We start from the raw sequence: 13,885 nt of genomic DNA, 5'->3' as shown, positions 1-13,885 counted from the left end.
CTATCTTCTAAAGTTCGGCTTAGATTTAAAAAGCAGGACACAAAGCCTAACCCCAGGAAGAAATATAATTTAACAACCCTCCAAAACTCTGAAAAGTTGCAAGAGTTTAAGCTCACTCTAAAGAATAGATTTGAGTTGCTGACTCTTCAAGAGGAAGATGGAGTGGAAGATATTTGGCAAGGTATCAAAGAAGTTTATAATGATACCAGCCAAGAAAAATTAGGTTTCAAAAAGGCTAACCAAAAGCCGTGGATCACTCAAAGATCCATTGATCTCATGGATCAAAGAAGAGAGGTAAGACAAAAGACACTCTCTAGAAACTCTCCAGAAGATAAAGACCTGTATAAGAGGCTCAGCAGGGAAATCCAAAAAAGTGTCAGAATTGACAAAAAAGAACACTTGGAAAACCTTGCCTTGCAAGCAGAAAATGCTGCTAATCAAAATAGAATGAAAGATGTCTATGAGATTACTAAGAGCATTGCAGGCAAAGTACACAAATCAGGATCACACATCAGGGACAAGGATGGTTCACTCCTTAAAACTGATGAGGATATTCTAAATAGATGGGCAGAACATTTCACTGAACTGCTGAATCTTCCAGTTCCAGAGGAAGAAACTGAGATTCCACCCTCAGATGCACTTGACATTGACTGTCGAGCGCCAAATCTATTGGAAATCAAAGAGGCCATTAAAAGTTTGAAAAATAACAAGGCCGCAGGACCTGATAACATCCCAGCTGAGGTCATGAAAGCAGACCTAGACACATCTGCTGAGGCATTCCTACCTTTGATCACTAAGATATGGAATGATGAGTTATGCCCAGAGGACTGGAAAAATGGACATATCTCAATACTGGCCAAAAAAGGAGACTTGACCCAATGTGGAAACTACAGAGGGATAATGCTTCTCTCAGTACCTGGCCGTATCCTTAGTAAGATTCTTCTTAATAGAATAAAGAAGAAGGTTAATGAAAAGCTAAGACCTAATCAGGCTGGATTTAGACCAAACCGTTCCACTATTGATCAGATAACCTCTCTAAGAATCATCATAGAGCAATCCAAGGAATGGAACTCTGAGCTTTTTGTAAACTTTATTGACTACAAAAAAGCATTTGATTCTTTAGACAGGAAATCACTCTGGAAAATCTGCCGACACTATGGCATTCCAGAAAAGATAATCAATATCATTAAAGCTATCTATCATAAAGGAGGTGGAAATGTTATGTATAAAGGTAAACTATCAACCTTTTTTGAGATTGTAACAGGTGTCAGACAAGGATGCCTTCTCTCTCCCTTCCTTTTCCTCCTTGCCATTGACTGGATCATGAAGAACTGTGAAAGCAATGATGGCATTCGCTGGCAGTTATTTGGCAATCCCAAATATTTAGGAGATCTGGACTTTGCTGATGATATTGCTTTGTTAACAAGCAATAGAAGTCAAATGCAAAGAAGGACTAACATGATAGCTGAAACTTCCAAGAAAGTTGGACTTGAAATAAATGTTCCAAAAACTAAAATACTCAGATTAAATGCAAACTCCCAAGAACCAATAACTATTGGAAACCAAATTCTTGAGGATGTTAACTGCTTTGAGTATCTTGGAAGTAAAATTGATGAAGCTGGAGGCACTTTGACAGATGTTAAAGCTAGAATTAACAAATCTAGAACAGCCTTTGCCAGCTTGAACAAAATTTGGAATTCCAACATCATCTCCATAAAGACCAAGTTAAGACTTTTCAAGTCAAATGTTCTGTCTGTTTTGCTGTATGGGGCCGAAACTTGGTTCCTAAACACAGCAGTGGTCTCCAAGCTTCAGACATATGTCAACAAATGTCTTAGGAGAATCCACAAGATCTTTTGGCCAAACAAGATCACAAATGCTGAGCTTTTAGAGCGCAGTGATATGTCAGACATCAAACTGACAATAAAACAGAGAAAATGGAGATGGTTGGGGCACACTCTAAGGAAAGGGCATGATGATTTAACCTATCAAGCCTTGACTTGGGACCCCTTCACAGGAAAAAGGAAACCAGGTAGACCAAAAACAACCTGGAGGAGGGAATTCCTTGAAGAACTGAGTAAAAAGAATTTTTCATCTTTCAGTGAAGCCTCTACTGAGGCCCAATTCAAAGATAAATGGAGAACCATTGTGCGTGGCCTATGCTCTGGAAAGAAGAGATAAATGGCGATGATGATGAAGATAATGATACCCCACATCCGCCCACTTTAAACCATCCCCTTCCCTCCTACTGGATAAACGAACTGACCTATAAATGAGATCCATTTTAACAACCTAAATTGACGGCAAAATTTTCCCTGTCAATATATTCACGTATATATTACATCCATTTAGTTTGTTTATTCTAATTTTAGTGATTATATCATACTTGTTATTTGCGGAATTGATGACACACAAGCTTATGCAGTATTATTGTGAGCTAATGGTGTGTACGATAAATTATATATTCTTATTTCCCTATCTTAATTACAATACCCACCTCCCCCTTGAGCAGGACCCATTCTATCTATAATCCCCCCCAACCACTTGAAAAGCAGTTATTTTCCGAATGGTTATCGGGGATAGAGATAATAATCCTAGAATATTGTTGACATACCTAAAGTAGCCCACAACCTGACCAAAAACATTGAAAATGAATAATGTTAGAAAATTGTTGGGTAAAGATATCTTAAAAAACATTTTCATTCAAAATTGGAAATATTTTCAAGTTAAAATAATCAATATAGTAAAATTTAAGAACTCATACATTTCTTTAAGTGTATAAAATTATTCTGCAATTGTTAACAAACCAGTCAAAATATCAAGAAATCGTTACTTTTCACTGGCGTATAAGTTGAATGTAAAAGATTTTTTTGAAGATAAATTTTATAAATATTTGACGACAGACACGCAGTCGACCTAAAATGTACTCAAGTTAAAAGTACAGCAGCAAAAAAACTATAAATACTGCTTCTAAACATTTTTAATTGGTTGTTTTAAAAAAATCCCTTGTTTTATAGATTTTTTAAATGTAACTGTTTGATATATATTTTTAAAATACACAAGTTCAAAATATACACGGTATATAATTGGTCACTTAAAATGCCAGTCATATAATCTTACACCATATTATCATGTACTTTAATGAAGTGAAACTTTTAGCTGGCTAAAATAATGATCACCCCCCCCCCCCAATCCACTCCCTTACCCTATTCCCTTCCCTCCTACTGGATGAACAAACTGACCAATCAATGAAGTCCATGTTAGCAACCTAAATTGAAGACTATTTTTTCCCTGTGATAATATCCACGCATATTATACATCCATTTGCCCATCCCTGCCTGTGGGATAATTATATTCTGATACTGTTAATCAAGATTTCCTAGGAGGATATTAATTTATCTATAGAATTTTAACATTGTAATACTAATTAATTTTGTTAGATATAATTCTGCCTGTAGAATAGGATATATAAGTTGGAAGGAATTTTAATGTTAGAGGGAGATTAGAAATCTGCATAAAATTTTAAGGATTTTATATAAAAAATTTTGACCAATAGGATAGGTGGATTGGAAACTACCTGCGCTCTAATTGGTTGAATAATTTTCAATCCACCAATCACAGATGTCAAAATTAATTAACTTAATTTGTATTTACGCTTTTAGATAAAGAATTATACAAAAAACGAATTTTATAAAAAATCCTTAAAATTTGATGCAAATTTCAAATCTCCCTCTAACATTAAAATTCTTTCCAATTTATATATCTTACTGTAGAAGCATATAAAGACGCAATGCAAAGGATTCATATACTATTAAATTTTTTTTCCTTTCTGGCCGACATATCCCTTTGTCAAATCTACAATTAAATGGAAATATTAGGGGTATAGGACATCATGATATTACAACATCATATGAACACACTTTTAGCAATAACTTTACAAATTCTTACTCTAAGAAAATTGAGTTATTTGATTTTTAAATATAATTAAATCGTTATGTGCTATTTTTCTGCATCTCCCATCTTCTATAAATTCTGATCCCCTAGATGCTTGAGGTGCAGACGCTATACTAGTTATGCATAACATGTAATTTATGGGTATAATCATAAAATTATGTTGAGCTATGGACCAATCTAGGATTAAGTTTATGATTCACAAATAATGTTCTATAACATTACTAATGATGGTTAGGTTACAGGGATAAAGGGATGAATTACTTTAATATAAATATGAATAGATATCTGCAAAACATTTTTAGTTTAAATTGTTTTGTTCTCCACCGTTTTAAATAACAACTGGCAAAGCCAAACTCGATGTTGTGCAAAATTGAAAGTTTTTATATAAAATAGAAACCAAACCTTTGAACACTGATATCTAATAAACCAAGCTTTAAAATTTTTATACAAGTACCCAAAGTTTTTCAGCCATAGATTACGATAACGTGATTTAAAAACATTGGGTACTTGAATTTTTCTCTAACTAAAAGTAAATCTTTTTTAAAATCATACTTCATATGTTTAAGTTTAGATATGTATGTGTTAAACTTAAAAAAACATTAAATAGTGTTCTTGTAATTTTTTAAAAGTGAAAAGATAAAAAATATTTATATACATGTCAAAAAAGAATAATTTCAGTATTCCCCAATCCCTGAAGCATACATATATACTTAAGGATAAACATTAATATAATTATGGATGTCCATTTATTAAAAATGAAATATAATATTATTTAGTCTGATCCACTAACCAATTATTCTTAATTGCGAGAATTTGTGGACTTTTTACATTTGTTTAATACTTAATCTTTATTTTTTATAATTAGTTATTGAACAAAAACAACAGGATGTATGTTGACTGTGTGTAACGAAGGATCTCGCAAAACTCTTAACCGATATGGTTCCCCTTTACAGTGAAGCAACTCATAAATTCTGGGAAAGTACCATATAGGGTAGGGTATCTTCACCCTCCAAAAATCGCCCCTTAAGAAAATAACTCAGTTTTTCTTATTTACTTTCAAAACTAAAATTGAAATTGTATATATATTTCAATTATATCAAATTTCATCCTTTCATATAACATTACTAAGATCTATAAAATGAAGATATTCCAGTAGAAATCACTAACACATTCGTGAACCTTACTGGTTCATACGACACTTACAAGTGGAAAAGTAATATTAATTGATTCTTTAATCATTTCTAGCCGGAGACATTTGGTTTTAGCCAGGGAAAAAGGTAACAACGTCTGTTTAATTAATTTACAACCTTTTATCTCCCAAATTTTAAAAACCATATTAAAGTTATGATTTTACACATAAGCTTTAATTGGGTAAAAGGGGTATTTTTTAGTCATTGACCTATCAATTATTATCAATTATGTATGATGTTGTAAGGAGCAATTGAACTTGGACTGAACAGTCAACTTGTCAACTCAAGACCTATCTAAGAATTCCTGGGTTTGATATGAGGAAAATTATGGAAAAATCAAAGTGTAGTATAGCCATTACCAATAAATATTCAAAAACAAGAATGACAACATGCATAAAAGCAAAGTTCAACAATTCAGACTAAATGTTCAATATTCATGCAGTGTGAAAACGGAAGGATTTTTCTAACATGCCCAATTTAAATCTAAAATCTATACATTACGTACGCGCAGACAATAATTGTAGAAGAGCTTTTCTTTATATAAGCCCTGCTTGTATTATCATAACCTTGCACAAAAAAAACTTCATTAATAATGCTAAAAATCAAACATTTGGTAGATAATTTCAAAAAACTTTTAAGAAATGCCCTTATAAGATTAAGAACAACCTTATTACTTAATCTTATATGCTTTAATTGGTTTAGGTATTACATTTATGACAAACAAACTGTTTATACAAAATTGTAAGTTCTGTTAATTTAACAAATACGTTCGTTTTCAAACATAGTCAAAATTAATTACTGTATATTCTTGCAGAAAAAAAAACATAATTGGTTTAGTATAATATGCTAATGGTGTCCAGTTAAACTGGTAAATTATTGAATTTAGCATAAAGTGTAACTTTGCTACTCGCTGTTATAGTAGAGATCTTAATAGTATCAATGATTGCTAAAATATCTGGACGTTAAAAACTTTTAGGTTAATCTAAAATTTCAATCCTATCATAAAGTAATTCATATCATTGTAAGATAAAAGATAATAATAAAAGAAATTGCAATGTTTTCTGCTAAGACTTTTTTCTTTTTAATAAAAACATTTGTACTGTGGTATAATGGAATTAGAATATACGTAGATGTTATAACAGGGGAAAAAATGTCGTTATTTACGTTGCTATCATAAATATCATTTATTGGTAAGTCCTTTCATACTGTAGCTGAGGAGCATATAGGTAAAGATAGTGGATATGGGTGAGGGGAACGTTATTTTATCCCGCTGTGAGTTTTACTTTATTAGAGAATATGAAAATCTTAGTGTAACATCCAAGTATTAATATATCCAAATTGGTATTTGTATTGTATTTTATTATACATAATACATACATAATATAATATTATCAGCATTTAACCAATTATTTACTGTCTGCACAACAAAACTATTATTCCATATTCTTTTCTTTAGCACCTAAGCTCCTCTATAGTTTACCTTGTCTCTCCGTCAGTCAGTCCGTAACGCTGAATGGAAAATGTGATTTTATCGGATGCTAGTTAAGATTGACTGCTGCTTCTTTTTGTATAGATCCTCTATACTAAATAAAATCCAGTATGTAATTATATTGGTGCGTTAGTCTATCAGCCATGCTACACAAATATGAATTTCAAAACATATGTGACATAATTATATGAAAGATTCGTGATTTTTTTCTAATTTTTTCTATGAACACGTGATATTAATAATATTAACACCCCCTTGCCGAAGGCTTATTGTATTTCCTCAGAAATTTAATCTAAATTCATAAACACAGGACACATATGTATCTATCTATCTGTCCACATAATTATTAGTTTTAAATCTTTAAATCATTTTCATTGGATAAATTTATTACTATATCTTTCTACCTAACAATTATATATCAACTTATATATCTATCTATCTCTAGGAAGAAGAAGATGATTATGAAGACTATGAAGAGCTGAATGCTCGTCCTTACAAGGCCAGGTAAAAAATAAAATACAAAGACAAGGATAAACGCATTCAGAACTGTTTGTAGCGCAACAATACAAATATCAAAGAAAGAACATCCATAATCAAGTGCAGATAAGCATGAATACAAATTATCAAAATAGTAGCTGCAATAATGAAAAATGCATGACTTGCGAAAATAACAAAAATTGTAATACTATTTTTGTAATCAAATGCTTTGTTTAAGTCAAAGAAACATAAAATTTTCTATTAATAGTAGTCTGAAGCAAAGATCAAAATTACTGAACTATGATATTCAAACTAAGCTAGAAAGTAAAGTTTAATTTGAAGTAAAGTAATAGATATAGATTTGATATTGCCTTTTTGATAATTGATTTTTTTATTTAGTTTGAATCAGTTGATATCTGGAACATTAGAATCCTGTTTCTGGGTCATGGACAATATTATTTTACATGATAAGGTATTTAATATTTTTTATTTTGCCCAGAAATTTTTTAATCAACAAACCATTTATAATAAATAACAAAGTGAAAAATAGTTAATAAAAAAAAATTTTGGTATTTTCCTCTTAGGATTTTTATTTCAATTTTGAAAATTTTTGTTAATTATTTATTATAAAAGTCGACAACAAAATTATCTTTATTATTTATTGAACGATTCTAAAAGGAAATAGTACATTGTACATAAAACTGATTTTGCGCATTTTGAAAAAAAATCTGATTATACCTTTAATAGCGCTGCTACTTTGCAATTAGAGTCTGTCCGTGTGTTAGTTTTTACTCTACTTATCCTTGTATCTTTACTTTCACTCTACAAAGGTATAACTTAAAGAAAAACACACTGAATAAAAACTTTTTTATTTGTGAAGGAGAACCGTATCGGTTCTGTGGTACAGACAAGAATCCTGTTATTTTATTATAAGGATTAAGTTGCAAATGTGTGCTGTTTATAGCCCAAAAGATCCCTTGAACGGTTGTGCCGATGGCTCACCAAATTTCAAGGAAGTTAATTTACTTAATTCCTTTCTTATTGACAATGTATATGGAATATACTTGGATAGTATGGAAGGGGAAATTTTTTGGTTGCTGACAGTGGCATAACTTAGGTCAGTTTGTTCATCCAGTAGTAGGGGATGGTATGCAGAAAAGAGGGTTTATTGTGGGGATTGTTTATTGTTTATGATAAGTAATATTAAATCCATTGTAATGACCCAAAGCCCTTAGATGCTAGGGCGCAGGAAATAATCAACATACTAAGATAACAACATACAAATAGTAAAAAATATTTTGTTGGCGTATAGTTTAAGTAAAACTTGTTTTTTGATGTAATTGAAGGGAAGTGGGAAAGAAGGGGATAAAAAAGGGAAGGGGATTTGGGGGATTTTTGACTTAGAATTGTTTTGTCATAATCACATTCCCTTTTCCCTGAGTAAAAGTAATGAAAATTAAACCTTCACCTCATAGAAGCCTTACTTATCATATGTATTATTTTTTTCATATTATTTAAATTAAAATAAACACGTGAGTGGATATATTTGTACAGAGAGCGTGTAGGTGATTCATATCTAAAGGCATCACATGTATTTTTTAACCGTAGCGGCTGCACTATTGCTATATAGATGAGGGAAGGGGAATAGACTTAAACCAAATATGATATAGCCAAAAACTATCACGCTTTATTGAAATTGAAACTTAGTCAGTGCAGTGGTTACCGAGATCTTAAAGACACACATACTTTTTATGTAGTAATAAACATAACAACAGAGACAGATTTTAGTTTTATTTCTTTCAAATTTTCATCTTTTATGATATCAGCAAAGATAGGTATCATAATTAATTTTTTAAAGAAAAGTATGACATGGTAAATAAATGTAAGGTAGGGAGGGGACATTGCACTGTAAATTATAGTGATAACTAAGTTTTATAAATCCCTTATTGTACTTACATACTTGTAAATGCTATGACTCTTTACTAATGGCAGCTTCCTTAGATTTTAAGAGGGAAAGGATATCAAAATAGCCTACAAACATTGAATATTTAATCAAATTGAAAAATAGATAACACCTATATAAAGATTTCTTAAGATGGAGAACTCAATCATAAAAGGGATTATTAAGATCTTAATTGAAAAAATAAGCCTTACTATAGTATACAATAAGAAAGTTTATAACATAAATTCTAATTTATTATTTAATTATTATAACAATGAAATAGTACAAACAAGTATGCAAATAATATTTTATAATCCTTGACCAATAGACTTAATATATCTAGATATAACATTTGACCCCAAAATTCGTCAAAATTAAAAAAGAAATTCTAGCCGACAAACACCTTTTTTTCAATATTCTAGTTAAACAAGCGATAAAAATTTTCAAGGATATAATTTCTAAAAAGCTTTTAACAATGCAAAGCTATCTTATTATATGTTTTGACATGTGCTTCAGACATTACTTTGAAAGAAATTTTTACACGATTTAATTTACCCAAGAAAAGTTTTATTTTAAGAATTGCAACTTTTAATAGCTGACTCATTAAGCCTTCTCTACCAAAATATGTACACAATTTCAACCAATGTCATGGCCGTGTTGTTACCCTACTGTTATCCTATTGGCTTAATTAGAGAATGTGACTCTATATTATCTCTATTCCTTGACCATAGCGTGGCCATGAACCTTGCTTTAATCATTCCAGGAATATATCATTACTACAGTTTTTACAATAAATCATATTTATAAACTTAAAACATATACATTAGGATATATAAGTTGGAAGGAATTTTAATGTTAAAGGGAGATTTGAAATCTACATGAAATTTTAAGGATTTTTTATAAAATTCGTTTTTTGTATAATTCTTTATCTAAAACATAAAAGCGGAAATACAATTTAAGTTCATAAATTTTGACCAATAGGATAGGTGGATTGGAAACTACCTGCGCTCTAATTGGTTGAATGATGTGCGACATCTAAGCTTCTCCAATCAGAGCGCAGATAATTTTCAATCCACCAATCACAGATGTCAAAATTAATTAACTTAAATTGTATTTCCGCTTTTAGATGAAGAATTATACAAAAACGAATTTTATAAAAAAAAATCCTTAAAATTTGATGCAGATTTCAAATCTACCTCTAACATTAAAATTCTTTCCAACTTATATATCTTAATATACATATTATTATATGTCGGTTGGTCTGTGTGTCTGTCTATCTGTGTGAAGATAGGGATCTCGCTAACTACTAAACCAATTTGGTTCTCCCTTACAGTGAAGCTTCTCAGGGAAGGTTTATAACTTTTGGAGTGTGGTTACCTCTACCCTCACAAGGGAAATAGCAATAAGAAAAATCCACGGCCAAAAAGTTTTGTTTTGCTTTTTCTTTTTAAAACTGAAATTGAAAGTTGAGGCTCTCTAACTTTGAACATAAATTGTCTATATCAAAGCTTACTTTGTATATAATCTGAACAAGAATTGAATGTAATGCGCCAATATTCCATTAATCCTGACATAATATGAGGAAAAATTATCTTTCCGGTGACAATTCATATGTTACTCAGCTACAAATAGTTAGATATATGTAAGCATGTAAGCAGTGTATTGGTAAAGCTAATATTAAGATATTTTTACAAGCGAAGCTTTTCTATAATTAGGGTCGGTCCGTCCGTCCGTACGTCCGTCCGAGATAGATAGATTTTATTCGTTAATTAAGGCATGTTAGAATTGTCCTATCGATTTCAAACTTTGCATAATGATTCCTGTAGTAGTAAGGTACGATTTAGAAAGCGTAGCAACTCTATAATCATTACCAGAATGACCGTATGTCCTTTTTAAACATGTTGGTTTTTCTACTTTTTTAACAACAAATTTTCATGTGATCTAATTATGCGTTTTAGAAAGCGTGGTAACTCTATAATCATTCCGTACGTCCATTTAAAACATGTTGATTTTTTATATTTTTAACAACAAATGTTTATGTGATCTAATTATCCGTTTGATCTGATTTTTGGTATATTGATTTCTGGGACAACAAAGAACAATATTATAAGCGAAGCAACTCTAAAATCAAGTCCTAAAAATGTAAGTATGTCCATAAACATTATCCTGTATCAAGCAGTTTTTCAACAAAGTTACTTACAATTTTGCTTCAACTCTTATACTTTTATATTCTGATTATTCAGTTTAGACACTATACAAGTGTTAATGTCCGTTTGTCCTACTGTTTCAGTGCTTCGCTTTTATGAATGTTGTCATCCTTGTTAAATATTTATTAACTAAGGTCCATAAAGTATAGTACTATGTTTGCATTCAGGGAGGAAAGGGATATTACACTGTAAATTATAATAATTATACCAAAATTTTATTTCCTATTCTGCTACTCGTTGGCTCAAAACTCTTGTATTTATTATCAAATCTTGATTGGGTTATACAAACTAATAGTGTTTTATTACTTTTTTATCTTTTTAAAGAATATTGTGTTATATAAAATGATTAAAACGCTTTCAAAATTATGTTTTACCTGATTTTTCCTAATGAAAGTATTCTATTGGATAGTAAAATGCCTATATCACTGCTATCTCTCAAGTATATCAAGGACTGACCTTAATTATAGGACAGCTTCGCTTTTAAAAGTGATAAATATTATTTTCTATTTCAGTGTAGTTTCAAAATTACTGGAGGCTCCACGGCTTTGATGGTCTTTATTATGTTCAACAGAGTTTGGGTGGCTAACTGTGGCGACTCTAGAGCTGTTTTATATAGGTTAGTTTATATATTAATATACAGAGTTATATACTGATCATAATGTTTAACAGGGTGGCTAACTATGGGGACGCTAGAGCTGTTTTATATAGGTTAGTTTATATCTATAATACAAAGTATAACAATTTCTGCAGGCCCGACTGTATGTCTGAAGCTTAATATCTTTGTAAAATACGTTTAAACTTAACCAAAATTATGTACATATAAATATTTAAAAGTAAGTTTAAATGTTTTCAATTGTTATATGAAATATTGTATTGAATAATAGAATTTTCCAAATAGTTTTGAAGAGCATCCCAATCAAATTAAATTAGCTTTGTGTTGGAAAATCAAAGGAATTGAAAATTAGATGTAAAGCCTTTGATTGATTATAGCAAACCCAAACCATTCATTTTACAATTCTATAGACACAGTTGAACTTTTATGATCTTATTATCTCGACATTGTGTATTTAATTATCAGAAAATTCGGCTCTTTCTAAGTGCCTATTCTAGCACATATCCCCACACCCTTTTTAAAAATAAAGTTAAAATAGTTTTTCGTTTGGTAGGGTACATGAAAAAAAAATTAGTTTACTAATATCTTGTATTTTAAGCAATTTGTAAATACTGTTATAAAAAAAATAAAGATAAAAGATAAAACGTATTTCATAGAGCCACTAATATTTGTTTGTTACTTAAAATGTTTTTTTTTTCACTTTTATGGATGTTGTCATCCTTGTTAAATACATTTATTTCTATGTTTGTTTCCATACAGCTTATTAAACATCAATCAAAAATATGGCCCTGGCTATATTAATAATAAATATAGGTAAACTAGATGAACAATTCATTAACTGTGCCAATAGAGACATTGATTTGGAACAATTCAATCATTATTAAGTTAGAAAGTGTGCATATTTTTTTAGTTAAGGCATATTGTATTAATCTATTTAAAAGTCAGATATAAATAATTTGATTTCTTATGTTAAAGCTTTGCTATGAACAAAAAATGTGGAGGTATTGAACGGATGATTGTTTCTGATTGACAATCTAGGATAATAAATCTATTATATTAATAAATCAATAACTCATGAAATATTTACAATGTAATTTGTATTTGAAATGACTGCTTCACTTTTTTCATCAAATGAAGTGCTTATATAAAAGTGTATTTATTTGATCAATTATTAATAACTAAGACATATTTAGATTTGAAAAGTATAGTTTAATGATTAATTATCAAATTGTTTTAGCTTTTATTGTACTTTATTTAAGAAAGACTTTAAAAGGTTTAAATTCATGACATGAACTTTTTTAAATATTTGGTTTGTTGTATAATATTTTCTTTAAAACTATTAAGGATGTGTCTTCCTAGTAAGATTTCATAAACGGCTGAAAGAGGGGACAATGGGTTATTATTACACTAAATAACGTTTTCATATTCATTAGCTTAACAACTTTGGGAATTTTGATTTGTTCATTAAGTTGAGTTCCAAACGTTTCAATAACTAGTTTTAATCTACAGAAGGGGTAGTTTGTGTATCAATATTGGTGGTGTACATTAATTTATTTGCCATTGTTTTATCCCTTTAGATCCCTGCAAAAGAATAGTTTACATTAATAAAATACTTCTTATAAGCCAAACGAATAAAATATTATTTTGACCTGAATAGAAAATTATATTTGATCTGGTGAATGCTCTGTAGAAAACCTTGCTGCATTAACAGCCGGGCCATTACGGTGATTTCTGTGTATTAGAGAGTTGATCATCTTTGCATATTTTGAAAAAAATATTGATATGTTTTTTATTTTAGAATAATACACGGCACTGGTGTTGAAAATAGGAATATATTTCGATTAGTCACATCTATTTCTTGTCAACATTCACAAAATTAACCATATTTCATAGATTTGTAATAAAAGCAGATACATAAATTTTTTTTAAAATAAGTTATTTTACAGTAAAGAAACGAAAAAAAATTGCTTGAAAATACAAAGAAGAAGTTAAATGTTTAAGATTATATTATAT

The 13,885-nt window shown here is 30.0% G+C and overlaps 1 protein-coding gene across 1 annotated transcript in view; it reads left to right on the top strand.

The window, feature by feature from the left end:
- Window positions 1-13,885, top strand: part of LOC145332227 (protein phosphatase 1H-like) — a 69,362-nt gene that overhangs the window by 23,355 nt on the left and 32,122 nt on the right. Inside the window, exons 9-11 of the mRNA XM_080177184.1 lie at window positions 7,079-7,137; window positions 7,510-7,582; window positions 11,772-11,875. Of these exons, the coding sequence (XP_080033310.1) occupies window positions 7,079-7,137; window positions 7,510-7,582; window positions 11,772-11,875 (236 nt within the window). The remainder of the gene's footprint in view (window positions 1-7,078; window positions 7,138-7,509; window positions 7,583-11,771; window positions 11,876-13,885) is intronic.

Source organism: Acartia tonsa, chromosome 1 (assembly GCF_053477335.1).
Source record: "Acartia tonsa isolate MP-2025a chromosome 1, ASM5347733v1, whole genome shotgun sequence".
Lineage (NCBI taxonomy): Eukaryota > Metazoa > Arthropoda > Copepoda > Calanoida > Acartiidae > Acartia > Acartia tonsa.
This window is presented reverse-complemented; position numbering and strand designations above follow the sequence as displayed.